The sequence below is a fragment of the Acomys russatus genome, chromosome 16 (genome assembly GCF_903995435.1).
Source record: "Acomys russatus chromosome 16, mAcoRus1.1, whole genome shotgun sequence".
NCBI lineage: Eukaryota > Metazoa > Chordata > Mammalia > Rodentia > Muridae > Acomys > Acomys russatus.
The window spans coordinates 32,745,494-32,769,097 of NC_067152.1; the positions used below are offsets into that span (position 1 = coordinate 32,745,494).

At 49.0% G+C, this 23,604-nt stretch overlaps 1 protein-coding gene across 1 annotated transcript in view; it reads right to left on the minus strand.

The window, feature by feature from the left end:
* Positions 1 to 23,604, minus strand: part of Pecam1 (platelet and endothelial cell adhesion molecule 1) — a 54,538-nt gene that overhangs the window by 14,821 nt on the left and 16,113 nt on the right. The window contains exons 4-14 of the mRNA XM_051158914.1: positions 20,863 to 21,165; positions 19,345 to 19,620; positions 18,986 to 19,234; positions 17,364 to 17,639; positions 13,811 to 14,098; positions 12,875 to 12,982; positions 11,490 to 11,517; positions 10,497 to 10,570; positions 9,487 to 9,537; positions 7,910 to 7,972; positions 29 to 85 (exon numbers count right to left, since the gene is read on the minus strand). Of these exons, the coding sequence (XP_051014871.1) occupies positions 29 to 85; positions 7,910 to 7,972; positions 9,487 to 9,537; positions 10,497 to 10,570; positions 11,490 to 11,517; positions 12,875 to 12,982; positions 13,811 to 14,098; positions 17,364 to 17,639; positions 18,986 to 19,234; positions 19,345 to 19,620; positions 20,863 to 21,165 (1,773 nt within the window). The remainder of the gene's footprint in view (positions 1 to 28; positions 86 to 7,909; positions 7,973 to 9,486; positions 9,538 to 10,496; positions 10,571 to 11,489; positions 11,518 to 12,874; positions 12,983 to 13,810; positions 14,099 to 17,363; positions 17,640 to 18,985; positions 19,235 to 19,344; positions 19,621 to 20,862; positions 21,166 to 23,604) is intronic.

A 23,604-nucleotide genomic window follows, 5' to 3' on the forward strand; every position in this document is an offset into this window, starting at 1 on the left:
TTCCAAGAATCATGGGCCCCTCACTCACTAGGGTCGGCATTCCGGATCTCACTGTACACCGTCTCTGCGGCTCTCCTTTCCAGAGCTAGAAAAGGGACCAGGCACAGGTCAGTAGCTGCCTCTGAGCCCCAGGCCAGCCCACTGCCGCCACCACAGTCCCGTGGTCCAGGAGCATCACAGAACACGCCGTCCCCCAACTTCAGAAGATCCTGATCTAACCGGAGGCTCCATGAGATGGGACGTGGGCCACTGTGTGAGGATGCTGGCGTCGGAGAGAAACTGAGGCACCAAGGAGGGGAACTCTGAACAGACCCAAAGCCATCCCTAGCCCAGCAACCCCATCCTTCTCTCCCTGCCACGGAGACCTTGTATGTGTAGTGTGTGCATACTTTGTGTAAGTGTATGGGCAGCCAAACACCCATCCTGGATCCCAGGAATTGTAACTGGATGCTGAGGTCTGGGTTGGAGCCTGGCATTCAGCAGCAGCCATACAGATCAGGTGGGGGCAATGGCACTTGCAGATAGAGCCGGCTGGGCTGGCCACCTTTGGTGCCAACATCTAGGCTTACAACAGATCTTAAGTGAAACACACTGGGGCCTGTCCTGGCGTTAGTTTTTTTGTTTTGTTTTGCATTGTCTTATTGCTTTGTTTGTTTACACCCAGGTACGCTGGTGTTTTTGGAGCTCTGCATGGACTTGAACCTGTAGCCAGGGCCATAGTTCTCTGGGCTAGAGCCTTTCAGAACAGAAGACACAGCTACCCGTTTATTGCACAGGGGAGTACATTCAAGAATGTGTCTACACAAGTACTGTGTACACTCACACACACACACTATACATACAGATAAAGACACACACTTGTGTACAGTATCCAGACTCATTCACAGATGCACGCATACCTATAACCAAGAGATCTTGAGCAAGCAGGACAAAACCTGAACACATACCCGCTTTCTGTCTCCTGCAGGAGAGACCAGGAAGTGTCCTTTCACAGCTAGATGGTATTGGTGAGCCCCCTCCTCTGCCTATCTCCGCCGTACATGCTGAGATGCCCTGCTACCACCGCATGGTCATGTGGGCATTCTCTCCTCATTGCAGATGCCTATAGTACCGCCACGTGGAGTTTTGTTTTGTTTTGTTTTTTGAGACAGGGCTTCTCTATGTAACAGCCTTGGCTGTTTGTTCCTGGACTCACTTTGTAGACCAGCCTGGCCTAGAACTCACAGAGATCTGCCTGCCTCTGCCTCTTCCCAGAGTGCTGGGATTAAAGGCGTGCGCCACCATGCCTGGCTACCACATGGATTCTAACTACACCAGTACGTTCTCACTGTGCTGTGAGGCCACTCCTACAGTGACTTCTTCCTTTCTCCGGACCCTGAGCAACTCCCATTGCTAACCCTGTCCTTTCTCTTACCTACTGTTCCAAAACTCTGAACAAACATCACCGCCACAGCCTTAGGCATAGAGCTCCTGACCCCAGACACTGGCATTCTCACTCTCCTCTGTGCATTGAGCAGTCACATGGGCTCCTGTGACCCCACGCAGTTTGGTGACATCTCCCTAAAGCCTGTTGACTTTCTTTGTTCCCACATCTGCCTCAGCAGATCCCAAGCTCTGCTAGAGGAAAGCCTGAGTTTATGCCCCCTCACTCTCGCAGGCTTCCCATAGCTGCCGAGGGTCCCCAGCACTGTGTGCAGTGATAAAGTACCGGTCCATGTCCTGAAGGCATCTCTCATTCAGACCCTTGAACTTCAGAATGTCTAGGCATGCTCGGCCCCTCCCCAAGCTTTCCTGTCTATACAACAGAGAGCACACAGCTGGAGGAATGGGAGACAAAACTGTAGGACTAAAGTCCAACAGTTCTCATTAGACACTGGATGTCGGTAGCTGTACCAGTCCTGATGTCAGAGAAGACACATCCCCACAGGAAGACTCGGGCACCCAGAAGGATGAAGGCATGGCAGGAGCAATTGATGTGACTCCCCAAGGCAGGAGTTGGAGGTCAATAAAGTGGCTGAGGTCCCAGTCCCCCCAGTGCAAGGACATCTGCCTAGGAGACCTGAAAAGGGACAGCAGAAGTCCATGCAACCGTCAACATTCCAATTATGGAAGCAGAGATGGGAACTCCAGGGGTCTCCCAAACTTGCTGTGGGGCCTTCTAAACACCCAGAGAGGCCCACTCAACATGATCGGACACACCTCCTATGTGGCCTGAATTCACTGACAGGGAAAATGTAGATCTGGTCCTGGCTTTCCGCAGCTCTAGGGTTCAGGAAAGGCAGGTGTGCAAAGGGTGTTAATGAGCTGAAGATTTGCCTCAGTGGCACAGCACTCCCTCAGCATGTACATGACCCTGGGTCAAGCCCCGGCGGAAACAAACTAAAGTACCACAAAGCTGGGAGCTGACTAGGGTAAAAAACACTTGCTGTATAAACACAAGAATCCCCAGCACTCAAAAAAAAAAAAAAAAAAAAAAAAAAAAAAAAATCTAGGGCATAGCTGTAGACACCTGTAACCCCAGCAATGTTGTGAGGGGTTGGGGTGCAGATGAAAGGGATGCTAGGGCTTGCTGGCTGCTAGCCTAGATCCAGGAACAGTGGGAGATTATGTCTCAAAAGAATAAGGTGGCGAGTGATAGGGTATGGCACCTGACATCCTCACATCCTCTTTGGCCTCTGCATGTGCTCTGGGACTTGTGTATCCTACCACACTGAATATAATACTGAGATAACTGCTATAAGATATTGTCCATGAGAAGCATGGCTTGCTCTTCCTCTGCCCTAGCCCAACATGGAGCTAGGACAGGAAAGGGATGAACGGAGGTGGGGGATTGAGCTGGGCAGCCAAGCTTGGGAGGGGGTGGTCTGGACAGCTTGTAAACTCTGCTGTCCCAAGCACATAGCTGTGTCCAGAAGACCTCTACGGTTTCCATGGCAACTCTCTAATGCTCCCTGGGTCTCAGTGGCTTCAGTCTGTGCCTCCTTCAAGTCAGTCAGGGCAGCAGGGGTAGCTATTCAAAGTCTACGGTTGCCCCTGGTTTTTGCCCAGCTCAGTAAGGGGCGGGGGGGGGGGGGGGGGAAAGGCAGGGTGCAGGTCATGGTCCCTCCTCCTTTGTCCCCATAGCAGGGGCTGCCTGCTAATGACTACGCCAGGCCAGCAGGCTGTTTGCCTTAGCTGTCAAAGGCGTTTCCTGATGGGTGTCTATTTTGGTTTCTGTTTTTCTCCATGTTAACTGAGGAAGAGGAGGTCTCCACGTCATGGGGTTTTCCCAGCAATTAGCCTTAGAGCAAACAGACAGAGACCTGGGATTTGATGAGTTCCTTCCGGCCCTCCTCCGTCCCCAGTGGGTGCTGGGTTAGCTTCCAGCCAGGGTTAGAGCTGATTATGGTCCCCATAGGCCTCCTCCAACTGTCTTTAGTCATCACTGGCCTTGAACCCACAAAACCCTTCTTTCTTCATCTGGTAATGCCCTAGTCCCCGCTTGAGAGAAGACAAGGGGCCAGCACCAGTGAGGCCTGAGTTCCTCACCGTCCTTATGCAATAAGGAGGAGGCTGGGACAAGTCAATGCAACTTACATCCTCTGAAGTTTCACATACCCCCCTTGCTACCCAAATGACCTTTATTCTAGAATCTTCCCCCTCCCCAGAGCCTTAGCAACTTATGCGACTTGTGCAAGCAGAGAAATGTAACTGAAAGCTTGGCTACCAGGGACAGCTGCAGAGCCTGGTGATGGAAGCCAGAGGCAATTGCCACTGCCCCACCCTATTCTAGGAATTGCCACACTTCCTCCATTAATTCCCCCACATGCTCAAGAAAGCAAAAGAACACCAGATACAAGGACACAATCCCAAGGATGGGAAGTGGAGCTTTTCCCATGGGGCATTGATGCTTCCTTCTTTCCTCTTCAACTTCCTTAAACCCCCAGCACCTCCCCCACTCCAAGCAAGTACTGTGCACAACCCTCAGAATTCTGCCTGCCCAGACCCAGGGCTAGACTACTGTGGGAGAATCGTGGGAGGATCGAAGCAGCCTGGTGCCAGAGCCCATGGTGGTAGGGAACTCCAGGGTGTTCTGCACAGACAGAGAGGAGGGATTTGGTGCCCCGTGTCCTTTGCCATCCACTGGTGTGCTCTGGAGAGTGTGGAGGTCAAGAACAGAAAACAAAGTGGGATGTTCCATACAAGCTCTGTGGGCCACCTTGCTTCTGGTCATCCGGCCCTCATGCTAACCTTTCCCTTAGGAAAAAGAAAGCTGTTTCCTGTGCTGCCAACCTCAAGATGCACAGTGACTAGCGGATATTGCAAGGCCAGGCTGGATCGGCGTCAGCTGGTACTGAGAATTCTACAATGTCCTCTATCACAGCCTACACAGACTGGACACTGAGACCCAGCCCTGTGCTTCCTCCTCTTGGATGCCTGGAGGGCTTCTCAGACATGACCTAGCCAAACCAGATCTCACCCTCCAACACCACAGCCATCCACGCAGTCACTCCAGCAAGAAACATGGGGGTTCTGGCTCCCTCGTCCTGGCCAACTCCTCCATTGCTGGCACTTCACTTTGTCCCACCTCCACCCCGCCCACCTCATTTCTTACATGGTGATTGCACACCTGTCTATACTACCATTCTTGCTCTTCTTCAAGCCATTGTCCTTGCTGGTCCTGAGTTTGTTTTTTAAATATACATGTCTATGTGTGTGGTGTGTATGTGCGTGTGTGGTACATGTACTGTGGGAATCGTGTGTGCACGTGTATGGAGGTCTGAGGTTGACAGGGAGCGTCAGTCGCCCGTCTGCAGTTCGCCACTTTTGTGTTCTTATGGGACTTCTGTGTGTGTCTATATGTGTCTCTTGTGGTTTTCTTTTGTTTGTTTTGTCCCATTCTGGTTTGCTCATCTTATTTTATTGTATTTTATGCTATTCTTTTAGATGCTTGTTTGTTTTCTAATGAGAGAGAGAGAGAGAGAGGGAGAGAGAGAGAGAAAGGGTATGAATTTGGGGTGGGTAGGGAGAGAGAGAGTGAAAGGGTATGAATTTGGGGTGGGTAGGGAATTTGGGGACCATCTGGGAGGAGTTGGAAGGGAAGAGGAAAAACCTTGACAAGAATATAGTGTATAATGCACTCTAGCGCCCCATATTTGACGACCTCCCCTTGGTGGGGAGTCCTGTGGCACTCAAAGAAAGAATCAGCAGGCTGCCAAGATGAGACTTGATAGCCTATGACCATAAAGTGGTGGAGGAGGTCCCCCTCAGTCATAGACCTAGGGGAGGGGAATAGGGTGAAAGCGGGAGGGAGGGAGGAACGGGAGGATACAAGTGATGGGATAACAATTGAGTTGTCATCTGAATAAATTAATTAACTGAAAAAATTTAAAAAAGAATATAGTGTATAAAAAAGAGATTATCAATTAAAAAATTAGTTCTGCACCATATTCATTGAGGCCAGATGTTGACACAGCTGGTCTAGGGAGCGAGAATGCCCTGGGAAGAAGCCCTGGTCTACTTCCTGGGGAATACTGGAATTCCAGGAGGGCCATCACCTCCCAGTCAGTACTTGCTTGGGTTCTTGAGATGCAAACTGCAGTCCTCTGGTGGGCTGCCTCTCCAGCCCTTCAGGCTTAGAACCAGCCATTTCCAAGCCTGAAGCCTTCCAAAAAGTCCCCTCCTTCATACAGAACAGAACTCTAAAATCCCTGGGGCTTCCGTGCACCAGCCACCAGCCTGTCCTAGCTTCACTCCTGCCCTTTTTGTCTCTGCAGCCATGTGAGCCTCCCTTCAGATACTTTTAAGACAGGGTCTCACATAGCCCTGGGTGGCCTTGAACTTTTGACCCGCTTGGGTCACCCACCCAAGCTTTGGGACAGAGTGTAGGTTTGTACCACCACACTCAGATCCCCATCAATGAGCTAGCTCTGACCTGACAAGGAAACCTGAGTCTTTCTAACCGCCCCCGCCCTTTCACAGTTGCCTTCTTTACAACCTTCAGCCCCTGTTTACTCTATGGCTCTCAGAGAGGCCCTCTTGCATGGCCCAAAAAAGGCCAAAGAAGGAGTATTCTTTCATATCCTCCAGTACCCGGCTCTACCCAGTCACGCTACCAATTATAGTCATCTAGTTCCATCTGTTCTTTAGCTTTCTCAGCTCCCACTTAGGCTAGACTTCCACCTGGGAGAGACCACCCATGCCTTAAGTGTCTTGCACAGTGGCTGGTGCCTTTTATGCCTTCATCACTATTGGTTACCAAAACGAGCGAAATACTTGTAAAAAAGACAAGCCCTTCCATGTACCCCACCACTCAAGTCCAGTCAGGACACGGATGCCACAGGTCCCATTTAGCTAAACACATTAAGAACACACCTTTGGGGACAGTTCTGACCAGAGACCATGGGAAAGAGGCCAGTGGCGCAGGACAGGGGCAGGACAAGATGTGCTCCCTGACTGGAAAGTTTCATGCACCTAAATGCTGGTGTGGTACTTTGAACCATGCTCGGTAAGGGAAGGAAGAAAAGCTCCAGAACTCCTCCTAAATCACTGAGCAAGAGGTGGCCTCAGGACGCCATCACCATGTGGCTCCAGCTAACGATTGGCAGGCCCAGCCTGGAAAGCTGCCCGGGTCCACTTGGCTGAGAACCCAGCACATAGCCTTAGCCTCGGTGCAAAGGGAGACAGATGGCAACGGTCCCAAGGAGCTTCCTCCAGGGGCCGGAAGTCTTGGGATGGCTAGTTCCCTGAAGCACACAGGAACCCCAGGGTGGGCTAAGGGGAATGAGGGTTAGGAGATGTGTATTGTTTTCTCATGCCCAAAACTGTCAACAGCATTTGCCGTGCCGCGCCTACTGTGCATCAGTCTCCCAAGACAGAAGCAGATGGGGACTTACAGGCAGCTTTGCCCTTGAGTGGGCCACACAGCCAACAAAAAAAAGCTAAGGCACATACCCAATGCCACCGTGAAAGAAGGACTCCATACTGTCTCCAAACATCCCTCTAAAGAGGAAAGTCCTCTGTGATGGGTGACCTTCGTGCCGATGTGAATGGATTTAGAATCACCCCAGGAGTTTTGCTTCTAGCCAACTAGGTTAATCAAGGTAAGAGGAGCCACTCTAAATGTGAGTGGCTCACTGTCACGGGCCGCAGTCCCAGGCTGCATGAAAATGACAAATCTATCTAGCTGAATCGCAGTATGTGCTAAGTGGACACAATGTAAGAACCCATCTTAGTTGCTTCCGTCACACCTTCCCTGCCGGGAAGAACTGCATCCCGTCCAATGGCAAATTAGCACAGTAAACCCTCCCTCTCTTAAGTTGATCCTGTTAGGCATTTAGTCACAGCAACAAAGCAAGCAGCATACACACTGCTCATTGTTGTTGTTGCATGTGTGGTGGTGGTAAGGACTCCCTGCAAATGTGAGTGCAGTACCTGAAGAGACCAGAAGAGGACACTGGACTCCCCTGGAGCTGAAGTTACATAGGTGCTGGAAACCAAACTCAGGGTCCCTGGGAGAACAGTGTGTGTTCTTAACAGCTGAGCCATCTCTCCGGCCCCACATTCATGGTTTTAAACATGCGTTTGACTGGCACACCTTTGGTCCACACAGTTCTAGGAACAGGGTACATTTGGGCAGAGGCTGGCCTCTGAAAGAAGGCCTGAACATCTGGAGAGGGATGGGGAGAGCTTGCTCCCAAAGACTCCTCCAGAGGAGAGTGCAGAAGAGGGCTCAGCTCTTAGTCCCTGCCCGGCTCCCAGGGAGTGCTGAGGGCGCAATGACAATTTTATAGCTCCAGACTTAGGTGCAGCTAGTAGGCGTGCAGACCACCTCCCTTCTGAGAGATGGTCTGTACACGATACTCCTACGGGCTATCCACATCCAAATCCAAAGCATAAGCCACCAGCCCATTTGATGAGGGCTGCTTACCTTGGTGAGGCTCACGGGAGGACACTTCCACCTCTGTATATTCCACCTCCATGCTCTGAGGGTCTGTTCAAAGGAATCACAGCATCTTGAGCTTAGACAGCACTTCCTCCTCTGGAGACCTTCATTCCAGTCAACCTACAGTGGTCTGGGCAGCAGACCCTGAGGCCTCTCTGATTCCTGTCACCTGAATGTGGGCAGACCCTCCGCCAGGGTCCAGTTTGTACAGTGTGGGAAGACTTCAGCAGGTTCACAGGCACCGGAAACAGCCAAAGATGGGCCCTAGCAGTTAACTCCCACCCAGTCTCAAGGCGATGAAAATGGGTTTGAGTGCTGTGTGTAAGCATAAGACCAGGCTCACCCCAGGCCCCCCGAAGTCTTTGAAAAAGACGAGGCATTGGGATAATGAAATCTCCAGGCTCTGTGGACACCCCCAGGAAATGACATTGTTTTCAGCTCAGGCTATTGCTGCTGCTGCTGCTGCTGTTGTTTGGGTCAGATACCCAAGGAGAGCCGAAGACAGTGTCAGAGCCTCTGGGACTAGAATGACATCTGACTGGGAGTCGCTCGGTGTGTGGGGACTGAAGCTGGGTCCTCTGACAAGAGCAGCCAGTGCTCTTAACCACTGAGCACCTCTCCTGCCTTTAATTGTGGCTGTCTCTTGAGACAGGGTCACATGTATCCCAAGGCAGCCTGGAACTTGCTAGGTGGCTGAGGCTGGCTTTGAATGCCTGGTCTTCCTGCCTCAGCCTTCTGAGTGCTGGGATGGCAGGTGTGACTCATGCCTGGCACTGATTTGTTTTTAAGGCCCCACAGAATCAGGGGTTCTTGCTAGCAGCTTAAACAGATTGTGTTGCCAGAGACTTCACAGAAGCAGGCTGGGAGTTTCAGTTCTCATGAGAACAGTGTGGACTAGAATATACCTTTAACAGACAAATTAAGTCAATTCCTCTAAGCTTGAGGCAGAATTAAATTGTCTCCAGAAAAATCTTCAAAATCTCCATCTCAACCACCCGAGAGAAACATCCTCCTATGCCACTCTGAGTACCAGGAGGTTGTGGGGGCTTTTTTGGTTTTGTTTTGTTTTGTTTTTCAAGACAGGGTTTCTTTGTATAGTCTTGGTTGGTCTGGACTCACTTTGTAGACCAGGCTGGCCGTGAACTCACAGAGATCCACCTGCCTCTGCCTCCTGAGTGCTGGGATTAAAGATGTGCGCCACCACCACCTGGTTTAACTGCTCATAGATTAGGAGGCATTACCACTCAGAACACTGGCTAGCATCTTTGAATGAAAACACTTTACCATCAGACGGATAAAGATAGAGCCGCTAAGAGAGGTGAGTAATTATCCAGCTGCCTCAGAGTTTAAGCTCTCTTTTTTCTGTGAATCTTATTTCTCTCTCTCTCTCTCTCTCTCTCTCTCTCTCTCTCTCTCTCTCTCTCTCTCTCTCTCTCTCTCTCTCTAAGCCAGGCTAGCTTTGACCCACAGAAATCCGCTTGCCTCTGTCTTCTGAGTGCTGGGATTAAGGGTTTGTGCCACTTAAATTATAAACATTTCAAATACAACACTTAAGTAATTACCTTTCTTTTGATTTATAGGTTTCATTGTATCATTTCCTACATCATCATAACCTGGTTGAAAACAATAATCAGGATGAACAATGATAGAAATTAATTTCCTGCCAGGCGTGGTGGCACACGCCTTTGATCCCAGCACTTGGGAAGCAGAGGCAGAGGCAGCCAGATCACTGTGAGTTCGAGGCCAGCCTTGTCTACAAAGAGGGTTCAGGACAGCCAGGGCTACACAGAGAAACCCTGACTCAAAAATAAAAAAATAAAAAAAAAAGAAAGAAAGAAATTAATTTACTGTGTCCATGGGGGGATGGGGGTGGCACACGCACACACATGTGTGTGCTGTCCTCCTCCATGCATGTGTGTGTGTGTGTGTGTGTGTGTGTGTGTGTGTAAGCCAGAGGTTGCATCACTTGTCTTCCTTGATCACTCTCTGCCTTAGTTTTTGAGGCAGAGTCCCCCCCCTCTCTGTTTTTTTAAAAATTTATTTATTATTTATACAGTATTCTGCCCACACGTGTGCCTGCTCACCACAAGAAGGCACCAGATCTCATTACAGGTGGTTGTGAGCCACCATGTGGGTGCTGGCAATTGAACTCAGGACCTTCAGAAGAGCAGCCAGTGCTCTAACCTCTGAGCCATCTCTCCAGCCCCCCCCCCTTTTTTTTTTTTTTTTTTTTTTTTTGAGACAGGGTTTCTCTGTGTAGCCTTGGCTGTCCTGGACTCACTTTGTAGACCAGGCAGGCCTCAAACTCACAGTGATCCACCTGCCTCTGCCCCGCCTCCCAGTGCTGGAATTAAAGGCGTGTGCCACCACGCCCAGCTAGTCTCCATTTTTCATTCCAAAGAAATGAAGTATAGAAGGTTAAAAACAGACTAGGTCCTGCTCTCCTCTTCTGTTTGGTTTTTTTATTAGCTTATCTTCCAACTGCTTGAAGCCAGAGTTTCCTCTTCCACCTCAACCCCACCTACATTGAGTTGGTAAAAATCTTCATAATTAAAGGAAGCATTGGCCTTACCATAATAATGGTTGGGTTCCACATTGGGCTCAGAAACCTTCTGACTGTTGGAGTTCAGAAGTGGAGCTGCTGGCCTTCACAGGTAAATTAGGAAAGAGAGAGAGAGAAATATATATTAACAGCTTTCCCTGTACCCCCAAACCAACAAAATCAAATAAAAATCATGAGAAAACAAGAAGAAATATGACCATTATACACTTGTATTCACAGTACTGGGGAGGCTGGGGCAGGAGAGCAGCTGTGAGTTTGAGACTAGCCAAGGCTACATAGCAAGACACAAAAAGCTAGTCGCAGGGGTACATGCCTCTAATCCTCACCCTTGAGAGGTAAAGGTAAGAGGGTCAGGAATTTAAGGCCAGCCTGGGGCTATGTGAGACTACGTTTCAAAACAAAACCAAAAGGTTAAGGATGTAAAAACATTTTTTGTTACTTTTAGGTGTGTGTGTGTGTGTGTGTGTGTGTGTGTGTGTGTGTTATGTTCACATGTACATAATGTATAGTGTATGGGCGCCTGCAGAGGTTGAGTTATCTCTCTAGCCTGGTTTTAAAAAAAAAATTTCTTTAAAAAAGGCTCAGAAGTTAAGAGCACTGGCTGCTCTTCCAGAGGTCCTGAGTTCAATTCCCAGCAACCACATGGTGGCTCACAACCATCTATAACATGATCTGATCCCTTCTTCCTGCATGCAGGTTTATATTCAGGCAAAAAACTATATACTTAATAAACACTAAATAATTCTTTTTTCAAAAAAATAAAAAGGCCAACTCTATTATTCTAAGTGTGTAATATAGTCGGCAATCTTCCGACTATATTCCGATAGAGATAGACAGAAACACACACACACACACACACACACACACACACACTAGAACCCAGGCTCTTATTCTTTATTAGTTTGCCAAGAATCTCCAACAACTTCCTAACAAGCAGTCTGGGCTTGCAGACAAATCCACCCTGCACGCAAAGCAACTGCCCCCTCTTACAAAGACACTGACCTGGACATCTCCACGGGTTTCTGTTTGGCTTTGAAAAAGAAAGAACATCCAGGTCAGTATAAGTGTATGCAGGACAGTAACAGTGTCTCCCTTGACTCCCCTAAAACCTGAATACCCACAAAAATGAAGAAGAAAAGAGGAACGAGCTGTATCTGAGTTGGTAGAGCCAAGCATGCACAAAACCAGGGACTTATTCCCTGGCCCTCCATCCGTGGAGGCATAGGATCAGAAATTCAAGGTCTCTGGGCAATGGTGGTGCACGCCTTTAATCTCAGCACTCGGGAGGCAGATCTCTGTGAGTTCAAAGCCAGCATGGTCTACAGAGTGGGTTACAGGACAGCCAGGGCAACACAGAGAAACCGTGTCTTGAAACCCCCCCCCCAAAAAAAAAGAAGTTCAAGGTCATCCTTAGCTCAGCTGAAGCCAGTCTCGGTGGGTAGGGAAAGAGAGAGAAAGAGAGAGTGTGCCAGATGTAATCATATATATTCATAGAGAGAGGAAAGAAAAGGAAAGCAGGGTCCCCTAGATATTGTGGCTTGCTTGTTTTCATGCCACCATGGGCCAGGCACTTGAGCATGCTGAGCAAATGTTCCCAAAATGCTATCATCACTGAGCTCCACCCCCACACCCTTTTCTTGGCTGTACAGCTAGAGACTATGTAATTTTCTCCTGTGTGTGTGTGTGTGTGTGTGTGTGTGTGTGTGTGTGTGTGTGTGTAATTTAGCCAGAATTATAGCGTGCGATGAGGGATGAGGACCAGGTACAGGATTCAGATGATGACCCAACAAGCAGGCAGCTATCTCTTTGATCCAAGACGATTGCAAACGGCAAAACCTAAACCAGTTCCTGTGCTTTCAGGGCCAAGCTGGCCTGAGGCCAAAGTCAGGGTTGATCCTGGGAACGGGTTTCTTTGAAATCTGTCTGTCCCTAAGGAGCTGCAATTTTCCTACCTTGGAAAAGACAAAAACAAACAAACAAACAAAAACAAAAAACAAAACCAAACAAAACCCTCCCCATTCCATCTGCCTCTCCCACACCAACAGCTGCGCCTTTGTCTTAGGGCCAGGTTAGACTATTCCCAGGAATGGTACCTGGTGGTACCTGGTACGAGATCACAGCCCAACTGGAGAACTATCTTGGAGCCACAGTGTGTGTGTGTGTGTGTGTGTGTGTGTGGCTTCTTCTGACCACACCTGGTGTACTGTCACCCAGAGCCCCCTACGCCCCAACATGTTCATAAGCAGCAAAAGTTTCACTCCCACCAAAGCCAGAACCTTGGGTTTTCAAGGTGACATCCCAGGGCAGAGAACGCACGGCTGCCTTCTGGTCTCCTCCGGGATGTGTCATAGTCCTCCGGGAAGGACAACCTGTGGATAGGTACTCACCTTTGGCTTTCCTCAGGAAGTAGCATTTGGCCGCAACTACCAAGACAGCAATGACCACGCCAATGACCGCCAACGCGATGAGCCCTCTCTTCCAGAGAGCGAGAAAGACTGGAAGTGGGAAAGACAGAAAGGGAATCTGCCAGCAAGAAACAACAGCAGATTCGAGCAGTAACTCACACCCACTCCTGCAGTCCCTGTAAATGGCAGCTAGCTTTGGCGGCTGCCTGAGAGGGCTCCTGCACTCAGCCGGGAGGGGGGATGGGGGGGGGGCAGAGATGGTGACTTTTTCCGGAAGTCATGGTCAGCCACGGTCTTCAAGGAGGTGCCAAGCCAATTGTGCCACGGTGTCGTTCGCTCCCTTTGCTTCCATCCTCCTCCGTCTCTACGGAACTCTCTAAATCAAACACACAGCTAGGCTCCTACAACCATGTCTGTGTTTGGACGCAGGGTGGTTCGTGAATGGATATTTAAACCACAGTACGAGTCAACTGGTGTCTCTCTGTCACATACTTGGAATTGGGAGTGGATAAAATATTTTCAGTTCTTTATATATAAAATCATCTCCTTTTCCACTCAAGGCAGTATGAGCGGGTTTCTGTCAATTGTAGGTAATCAGACACTGCTCTCTCTCTCTCTCTCTCTTTTTCCATTTTTTTTTTTTTTTTTTTTTTTTTTTTGAGATACGGTTTCTCTGCGTAGCCTCGGCTGTCCTAGACTCATTTCGTAGACCAGGCTGGCCTCAAACTCACAGAAGATCCATCTGCCTCTGCCTCCCGAGTGCTGGGATTACAGATGTGTGCCACCACGCCCGGCTGGACACTGGTCTCTTAGCTCACTCAAATGAGCCAGTCTCCACTTCTCTCCCTTTTATAAATGACAACGTGTGTGCTTTCTGCCCCTTGGGAGCCCCGTACGGTACCTGAGGCCTGGACTCACCTCTGACTGTTAGAATCTTGCTTCGGGCACTGGTCCTGGCAAGGTTGGCTCTATTGGAGGCCGTGCAATGATACTGTCCTTCCTGCTCCTTGGTGGCTTGTGTCTTGTGCCAAAATGCTTCAGTGTCATTCTTGGTGACTTCGTGGAAGGGTCTGTCCTCCCCTTCTTTATAAAACTTAAATGTGATTGGGCCAGTCCCCTCTTTCACAGAGCACCGAAGCACCATTTCAGCCCCAGACTCCACCTCGCTACTTGACAAGATGGAGATTGTAACTTCATCCACGGGGGCTGGAAAGCAGGCAATGCATTAGCGGCTGAAGTAGGAAAGGGCAGAGGCAAGTATGGGGCGCACACTGGTCATCCCAGCACTTGGGAGGAGCGTGCAGAAGGAGCTCATATTCCAGGCCAGCATGCAACATAGAGACGCAGACAGACACCCGTCACAAGAAGTCCAAGAGGGAGAGAAAGGGAGTTGAACAGAGAAGGAACACGGAATGGCCACTTCTCTTTGTCAGCTTTTTTCCCCTAGGCTAAGACTTGAGTCCGCTTCTATTCATTTCCATGTGGCCCCAGCCCCTGATTGTACCAGGAGGACAGCCACAGACACCTCCTGTCCTCATTCACTGGAAAACCACAAGACATTAGGGACAGGCCCTGCCCTCACACCTTGAGCATGGCTGGTCACTCCTTGGAGTTATGGGCACGTGTGCTCATGTGCATGTGTGTGTGTGCATGCATAGGTGTGTGTGTTGTGTGTGTGTGTGTGTGTGTGTGTGTATGATTTCTCTCTGCCTTTCTGCTTACAAAGATGTGTGTGGCACATGGACTGGAGAGATGGCTCAGTGGCTAGGAGCCCTGACTGCCCTTCCAGAGGTCCTGATGCAGGATCAATTCCCAGCACCTACATGGCAGCTCACAACTGTCTGTAACTCTGGGTCCAGGGAATCTGGCATCCTCACACAGATATACATGAAGGAAAACCACCAAATGCACATAAAAATAAACATTTAAAAAAGATGTGTGGTACTTCCCCTTTCACAGCCCCATTTCCTTGCTACCCCTCAAGTTTACCTGCCATCCTTCTGCTTTTGTTATTGATGTTGATTATTGCTATTTTTGAGGCAGGGTTTCTCTGTGTAGCCCTGGCTGTACTGGACTCGCTTTGTAGACCAGGCTGGCCTTGAACTCACAGTGATCCACATGCCTCTGCCTCCCTGAGTGCTGGGTTTACAGGCATGCACCATTGTGCCTGCCTTTTCTGTTCTATTTAATTTGTTCATTTATGTATTTAAGACAAGGTCTCACTATGTAGCTCTGGCTGGCCTTGAACTCACAGAGATCCGCCTACCTCTACCTCCTAACCCCTGGGATTAAAGGCGTGTGCCACCATGCTCTGCCCTTGTTTTGTTTTGCTTTGAGACACAGTCTCATGTAGCTGGCCATGAGCTTCAGATCTTCCTATGTCGACCCCCAAAATGCTGAGATTACAGGCATGTACCACCATCCCTGGATACTCAGCTGCTTTTGAAACTGCATTGCTATCCCCAGTTTCGAAGAAACTAGAAAAGTCCCTTGACCCTCAAGACCATGGTCCTAAAGAGTAAATCAACAGAGGAGGTCACTTGTTCTTAACCCACCTTTCCTGCAGGCAGACCTGGCTTCACGTGCTGTGCTGTCTCTGAAGCTGATTTGTGTCCCTTGCCCACTGTTTTCTCCATCACTACTTATTTTGACAGTGAAATATGGGCTTTCTGGAAAGTTGGCCCTCAGTCTTCCAACTCCACTCTTTTGAAAAAAAATTTTTTAATTTATTTTTTCTGTGCACGGGTGTGTGCATGCTAAACGGTGTATGTGACTTGTGAGAGAACCCTTTGTGGGACTCTGTCCTTCCATGAAGTGGGGCCCAGGAGATTGAACTTAAGTCATTAGGCTGGCCAGGCACCTCCACCTGCTGGGCCATCTCGCCAGCCCCTCCATTTCCACTGTTAGGGATTTTTACCTTCACACTCAGCTTTTATTTGTGAGCAGTGAAACCTAAACAGAAGTTTCCTGTCCAGACAGCTTCCCGGAACCTCACAGCTCCCCTCCCACCTGGAAGCTCAGGGAGTCAAATTCACTGCACCCCACTGTGCCCCCTTTCCTCAGCAACATTCTTAACCATTCAAATCCTGGTCCCGTGTCATCATCGCAGGCCACCCTGCCTACTAGTGACAAACAGACTGGCCAGCAGACAGACATGAGTCACCTCCCCGAGCACAAAGGGTGGTGAGACCCGCACCCCACCCCCCCCACAGGGTTTCTTTGTGTCACTTTGTAGACCAGGTTGACCTCGAACTCACAGCGATCTGCCTGCCTCTGCCTCCAGAGTGCTGGGATTAAAGGCGTGCGCCACCACCACACCTGGCTACATTTGCTTTTTAACATCTAGAGATCTGAAGTCTCCACTTCCGAACAACAGCCTGAATACATAGCCACCAGGTTCATCTTCCCAAACTCGCTCTTATTCCCTCTCTTGTCCACTGAGACGTGGGTCTTACGTAACCCAAGCTGGCCTTGATCTCACTATGTAGCTAAGGATAACGTTGAACTCCTAATCAGCCTGCCTCTGCCTGCTAAGTGCTGGGATTCCAGGCTTATTCACCTCTTCCACTGGATCCCCCTATCCTGTGGCCAACTTTTGCCCACACCAGCACATGCACACAGTATGCATTTATAAATTGCATGTTTAGGATTTGTTTTTATTTTATTTCCATTAGCATCTTGTCTGCATGCGTGTCTGTGTGAGGGTGTCAGGTCCCCTGGAACTGGAGTTACAGACAGTTCTGAGCTGCCACGTGGGTGCTAGAAATTGAACCTAGTTCCCTCTGGAAGAGTAGCCAGAAAAAAAAAAAAAAGAGTAGCCAGTGCTCTTAACCACAGAGCCACCTCTGCAACTCCTGTAAACAACATGTTGATGACACAGAATAGTTTGAACGAAAGCTGACGAAGGGCAGAGAAGGCTGCCTGGGAGTCTCACAACAGGATTCAGAGCAGCGCAAGCAGAGGCCCTGCAAGGCCACCAAAGGCAAAAGGCAGATGCTTGAGGAAAAAGCATCCATGCCGAAGACCCCGGGGAGAATCCCAGGCCAGTGTCAGCAGCGTCCATGAGCCCATGGTCTGCACCTCTGTCTGCTGCAGGTTTCATGTGTGAGCCAGATGCTCCACTAAAGTCAATAGCAGAAAAGAGTTCTAGCCTGCCGTTCTTGGGGGTGGCTCCCATTTCACCTGAAAAGGCCCCCAAACCAAAGACACACAAATACTCAATACCAATTGTTCCTTAGGTCCAGCTACCTTCTCTCTTCAGGGCACTCAACTGTAACTGGGATTATAACGGCCCCAGCAAGAACTCCCGGTTAATTCCCAGACCCGCTTGCTGGGGCTTGGTCCTGCTTTGATACATATCAGCTGTGGGATGCACAGGTACCACCCTTGTCGTCTCCCCAATCCCTGATTGGCTTCGCACCTTCCAGCCCACTAAAGCCCCACTCGTAATTCTCACAGCATGGCTGCTTACCTATCACCTTGACCTTCAGGATCTCGCTGTACAACTCAGAGTGGGAATGGCAGTTATCCACCATGCACTGGTACCCCACGTCACTGGTGGGTTTATCCGTGAATGTCGCCGGGTCATTGGAGTTCATCATGAGAGTACGGAAGACCCCTGCCGCTTTTAGAAGGTGGTAAGTGACCGGTGTGGTTCCATTTACCGACTGGCAGCTGATGCTTATGGCATGTCCCTTTATGATCTCAGACTTGGCATCATGAAAAATCCTGGGCTTCGATAGCATTGCTAGATCAACAGAGAAAGACAATCCAAATAAAAGCAGAAACAATAACCCAGCTTGGGACCTTCTCTCTGAAAACCCAGGGCTTGGCTCTCCCTGTAGAGATCCTGATTTCAAATGCCAGCCCGCCGGCCTGCCTTATCCATCTTTACGGGGCTCCTGTAAGGCTGCCAGGCAATGCTTGTCTGTCTGAGAGCACATTTGGTATCAAGGGAGAAAATGAACTGTTGTGGAGAGATGGGGCTGCAGCTTAGTGGCAGAGCACTTACTTGCCTAGCAGGTGAGAAGTCTTAAGTTCAATTTCCAGCACTAAGAAAGTGGAAGCAGAAAGAACTTTGAGTGTTAGGCCAGCCTGCGCTACCTAGTGAGACCCAGTGTCAAAAGAGTAAAAAAAAAAAGAAAAAGAAAAAGAAAAAAAGAAAAGAAAAAAAAAAAGATTTTTTTGAAACAGGGTTTCTTTGTGTTGCCTTAGCTGTCCTAGACTCACTCTGTAGACCAAGCTGTCCTCGAACTCACAGAGGTCAGCCTGCCTCTGCCTCCCTGAGTGCTGGAATTACAGGAGCATGCCACCATGCCTGGCTTTTTTTTTTTTTTTTTTAAAAACAGGGTTTCACCATATTTCACCATATAGACCTGGCTGTCCTGGAACTTGCTCTATAGATCATGGTTGGCCTCGAACTCACAGAGATCTGCCTGCCTCTGCTTCTCAAGTCTTAACTCCCCTAGGATTAAAGATGTGTATCCCCATCATCTGGCTTTTAAAAAAAAATCCAATTTCTTTTTTTCTAATCTAATTTCTATAAGCAAAATAATTGTCTAATATCTGGGTGTGGTAGAGCATACCTCCAATTCCACCCCCAGGAGGGCAGGCAGGAAGATCACAAGTTTGAGGCTAGCTTAGGCTACGCAGTATGACCCTGTTCTGTCTCAAAATAATAAAGGAAAGAAGAAGTGGGAGAGAATAAGAGGGAAGGAAGAAATAGTAAAAGGAAGAAGAAGATGGGAGAGCTAGGTGTGGTGGCACACAGCTGCCTGTAGCTCCACCATCCTGGTGTAGTGCTGTGTGCATGATACAGAGCAGTGAACTGAACCCAGGTCCTCTGCAAGAATAGCAAGTGCGGATGACTGCCACTGAGCAATCTCTCGAGACCCCTTGTGTGTGTGTGTGTTTCTTGAGACAGGATCCTACCGTGTGAGCCAGGCTGGCCTTGAGTTTGCAACAATCTGCCTGCCTGGAGTTCTCGGCCTGCCTGAATCCGATCAGCCTTTGAGGCTGCACTGGGAACAGCTAGCCATCCATTCTGTGCTCCTACTCAACCACTGGGTACGTGAGCACTGGGAACATACTCACCGCACACCTTGATGTGTACCAAGTTGCTCCTCTTGACTACTTTGCTGACGCCTGCGGTGCAGATGTACTTCCCGCTGTCCCTCTCCTCAGCAAACTTGCTGAAATTCTGATACTGCGTCAAGACTGTCTCTTCCTTCTGGATGGTGAATTTGGCTGAAGGCGTGCCCGGGACAGAGCAGTACAGGCTCAAAATTTCTCCTTGGTCCAGACGACTGGAGGAAACTTCCAGCTTCGGCTTGGGAAACAGCTCTGAAGAAGGGAGGGAGATGTGTCTGGGTACCATTTCAATCCTCTGCCTGGAGATGCTGCAACCCCTCCCAGGCCTGCCACTTGCCAGCCTTCTCCCTCAGCATCCCTACCTGTTATGTTGACCATGACACTGCTGGCCTTGGAGATGCGGTTAGACTCTACTTTGCAGGTGTAAAGACCACTGTTCTCCACCATGGCCATGACGGAGTAGACAGCCTCACCGCCCTGTCTAGAGGTGGCCACAATTGCCTTGTCCTTTTGGATTATAATTTCTGGAAATTCCTGGACCAAGTGTGTCACTTGAACTGTGCACTTAACACGGAGCTGGTCTCCTTCTATGATCATTCCAGAAGGCTGGATTTGAAACTTGGGAGTAGAAAAGGACTCTATAAAAAAAAAAAAAAAGAAAAAAGAAAAAAGACGACAAGCTAGTTGGACTCAAGTTCAAACTTGGGCACTTCCTACTCTACTTGGGTGGGAGGAATTCTCTGTGTGTGTGTGGGGGGGATGCTCAGAATACATGTGTGTGAAGGCCGGAAGTCCACCTCAGATACCATGTCTCAGACACTGCCTTATCTTTTGTTTTATTTCTTTTTTTAAAAAATGTATATGGAGCTGGGTGTGGTGGTGCAGAACTTTAATCCCAGCACTCTAGGAGGCAGCCTGGACTACAAAGCAAGTTCCAGGATAACCAGGGCTACACAGAGAAACCCCGTCTCTAGAAAATAAAAACAAAAACCAAACAAAGGTATATGTCTGTGAACTACATGCATGTTTACTGCCCATGAAGCCTATTAGAGGGTACTAGAAGCCTGGAACTGGCATTACAGATGGTTGTGAGCCACCGTGTAGGTGCTGGGAATCCAAGCCATGCCCTCTGGAAGAGCAGTCAATGCGCTTAACCACTGAGCCGTCCCTCCAGCCCCAACTACCTTGTTTTGTTTGTTTGTTTGTTGTTTTTGAGACAGGCTTCATCATTGGCTTGGGGTTGGATAACGAGGCTGAGGCTGACTTGCGAGTGAATATTAGCAGTCTGTCTGTCTCAGGTTCCCTAGGGCTGGGATTACAAAGGGCTTTACATGGGTTTGGGGCACTTAACTCCCTGAGCTATCTCCCTAACCCTTTTCTGTTCTTTTGGCTCCGCTTCCTCATGGCCCCTCCCGTAATGGAGGAGTTCTTCCAAATACTAGTCGAAGTTCTACCACTTAGCCGTGTCTCTAGCTCTCTCTTTCGTTTTTTATTTTGAGAGACGATATCACTAAATTACCCAAAGTGGCCTTGAACTTGTTGTATAGCTGAGGCCAGCCTCGGCCTTTCAATCTTCCTGCCTCAGCCCCTGAGTAGGTGGAATCACATGCCCATGTGTCAGTCCTCTTCCTGTTTATTTCTCTTCCTTAATAGTATTTACTTATTTCTTTGGCTTTCGGAATAGAGTCTCTTAGCTGAGGGCTAGTCTCGAACTCCTGATCTTCCTGACCATACCTTCCCAGGGCTGGGATTATAGTCTGTGTTACCCAGCTTTTAGCTCTGAGAGCAGCCACCCCAAAAAGGAAGCACAGCTTCTCTGGTTCTGAACTCCCTTTTGCTACACACGACCTCACAAAGGACAGTAAGTAAGGAGAGCTGACCCTGCACGGTGACGTAGTCGCTCCTGGTGTATTCCGAGGTCTGCATTTGGATGCCGGACAGGATGCCAGCCTGACAGCGGAACACTACCACGTGGTCTTGCTCCTCGATGGGGAACTCAGTTAGCACAAAATTCTGGTTTGAAGTTTTGTCTTTCCGCAGCTTGACAACCTTTGTGTCCAGTTCTACCTTCTCGATTTTAAAATGTATCGGTGGCTTTTCCTCCCGGACAGAACAATTGACTGTCACAACTCCACCTTCTGTCACCTCCTTTTTGTCCAGTGTCACTGTGGGGTTGGGTACACCTGTGGAGATAAGAAAGGGCAGTTAGGAGCAGTTCCTCACAATGGTCTATCTCCCTCACCCATCACGGTGGCTTTAATCCCAGAGATTGAGCCTTACCCACTCCAGGGAACGCTGGGCATTTGTGTGTCTGCCATTGTACTTTGAACTTTAAAAATATAATACGATTGATGTTCTCTCTCTCTCTCTCTCTTTCTCTTCTTCCTCTTCTTCTTCTTTCTTTTTCAGACAGAGTTTCTCTGTGTAACAGCCTTGGCTGTCCTGGAACTCTCTTTGTAGACCAGGCTGGCCTCGAACTCACAGAGATCCACCTGCCTCTGCCTCCCTGAGTGCTGACATTAAAGGTGTGACCACCACGCTGGTTTAGGAGTGTGATTTTTAAGGTTTGGGGGCTGGGGTTTTTGTTTGGTTTGGTGGTTTTTGGCTTTTTTGTTTTTTGGTTTTTTTTCTTGAGACAGGGTTTCTTTGTGTAGCCTTTGTAGTCCAAGCTGGCCTTGAATTCACAGAGATCCTCCTGCCTCTGCCTCCCAACTACTGGGATTAAAGGTGTGCACCACCCCGGCTAGAGGGGTAGGGAGCTGGGTTTTGTTTTTATTTTTGTTTGGTTTGGTTTGGTTTTTGGTTTTTTTCGAGACAGGGTTTCTCTGTGTAGCCTTGACTGTCCTGGACTCACTTTGTAGACCAGGCTGGCCTCGAACAGATGTGCACTACTGTGCCAGGTAGGATGATCGATGGTCTCAATGATTTACAATCCCCTTTGGAAGGTGGTGCAGTTAGATTCTCAACTGGTACAGTTTAAAAAGAAAAAAGCCAAACCATATGTGGTGGTGCACGCCTTTAATCTTAGCACTCAGGAGGCAGAGGCAGAGGGATCGCTGTGAGTTCAAGGCCAGCCTGGTCTACAAAGCGAGTCCAGGACAGCCAAGGCTACACAGAGAAACCCTATCTGAAAAAACAAAACCAAAAAAAGAAGGAAAGATAAAGAAAAAACCAGGTGTGGTGACGCACACTTTCATCCGAGCTCTTTGGAGGCAGAAACATGCAAATCTCTGTGAGTTTAAGGCCAGCCTGGTCTACATAGTGAGTTCCAGGACAGCCAGGCCTACATAGCAAAACTTTTTTTTTTTTTTCGAGACAGGGTTTCTCTGTGTAGCCTTGACTATCCTGGACTCACTTTGTAGACCAGGCTGGCCTTGAACTCACAGCGATCTGCCTGTCTCTGCCTCCCGAGTGCTGGGATTAAAGGCGTGCGCCACCACCACCCATCTGAAAATAGGACAAATTTAATCTCTCTTGAGATTTCATGGCCCTAAAGAGCAGAGAGATGTGTGGGAAACAGTCATGTGTTCATAACAACTATGACACAGCCTGGTAAGTGTTTCGTTAGGTGACATCATACTAGGAATCGAGTAAACTGACCTAGGCTGAGATGGCATAATACCAGTAGGTGATGCCTCTCATGGGTCCACTGTTTCTCACGGTTGACTGAAACACTGTACCACATACAATTGGGTGTGTGGTCCACTGGTGGGCTAGAAGCCTTGCTTTAAGCACTCTGTTATCTTCATTTCACTAGTGACAGCTCCAGAGCTTAATACTTTTTATTGCATTTTATTTATTATTATTATTTTTTTTGATGTGGTGTGTGGTTCCAAGAGGGCTACGGTATGTGTGTAGAGGTTATGGGACGCGATGGGGGTCAGTTCTCTCCTTCCCCCAGGTGGGTCGAGGGTACTGAACTCAGCTCATCTGGCCTGACAGCAGTAACTTTAGCCCTCTGAGCCACTTCTGTGGCCCCCGATTCTGATGTTTAGAATGGCTGTGGCCTTGCCCAGATGGTGATCCAGGGAGAGAGATTGCAGTCCACTGGGGTTTTTTTGTTGTTGTTGTTGTTTGGTTTGGTTTAGTTTTGGTTTTTCCAGAGTTTCTATATGTAACAGGGCTGGTTATCCTAGACCAGGCCAGCCTTGAACTCCCAGAGATTTATCTCAGTGCTGGGATGAAAGATGTGAGCCACCAACACTCACAGTGGCACAGCCTGTGGTCTGTCACTGAGGATAGAGGGGCATTAAACACCACAAGGACTGGCGCCCTGGGAGAAATCAACTGTATTAAGAAAGTGCTAGAAGAAACTCAGGAGCTGGGTCTGGGGACATATGCCTGTAACCCCAGTGCACAGGAGACTGAGGCAGGAGCACTGTTCCTAGATCTTAGTTTGAATCCAGCCCAGGCTGTGCGGAAACCGTGTTTCAGAGAAGGAGTGGAGAGACTAAAGCAAGCCATTGAGTAGAGTCCTGAAGGAAAAAAAAAAAGAGGGAAATGTAGTCTGTGACATAAGGAGGGTGGGAAGGGTGAGGTGGAGGATGGGATGGAGGGTGTAGGGTGTGGGGGGTGAGGAAGGAGTGAGAAATGCTCGGACACAGAAAAGTTTTTTTTTAAAG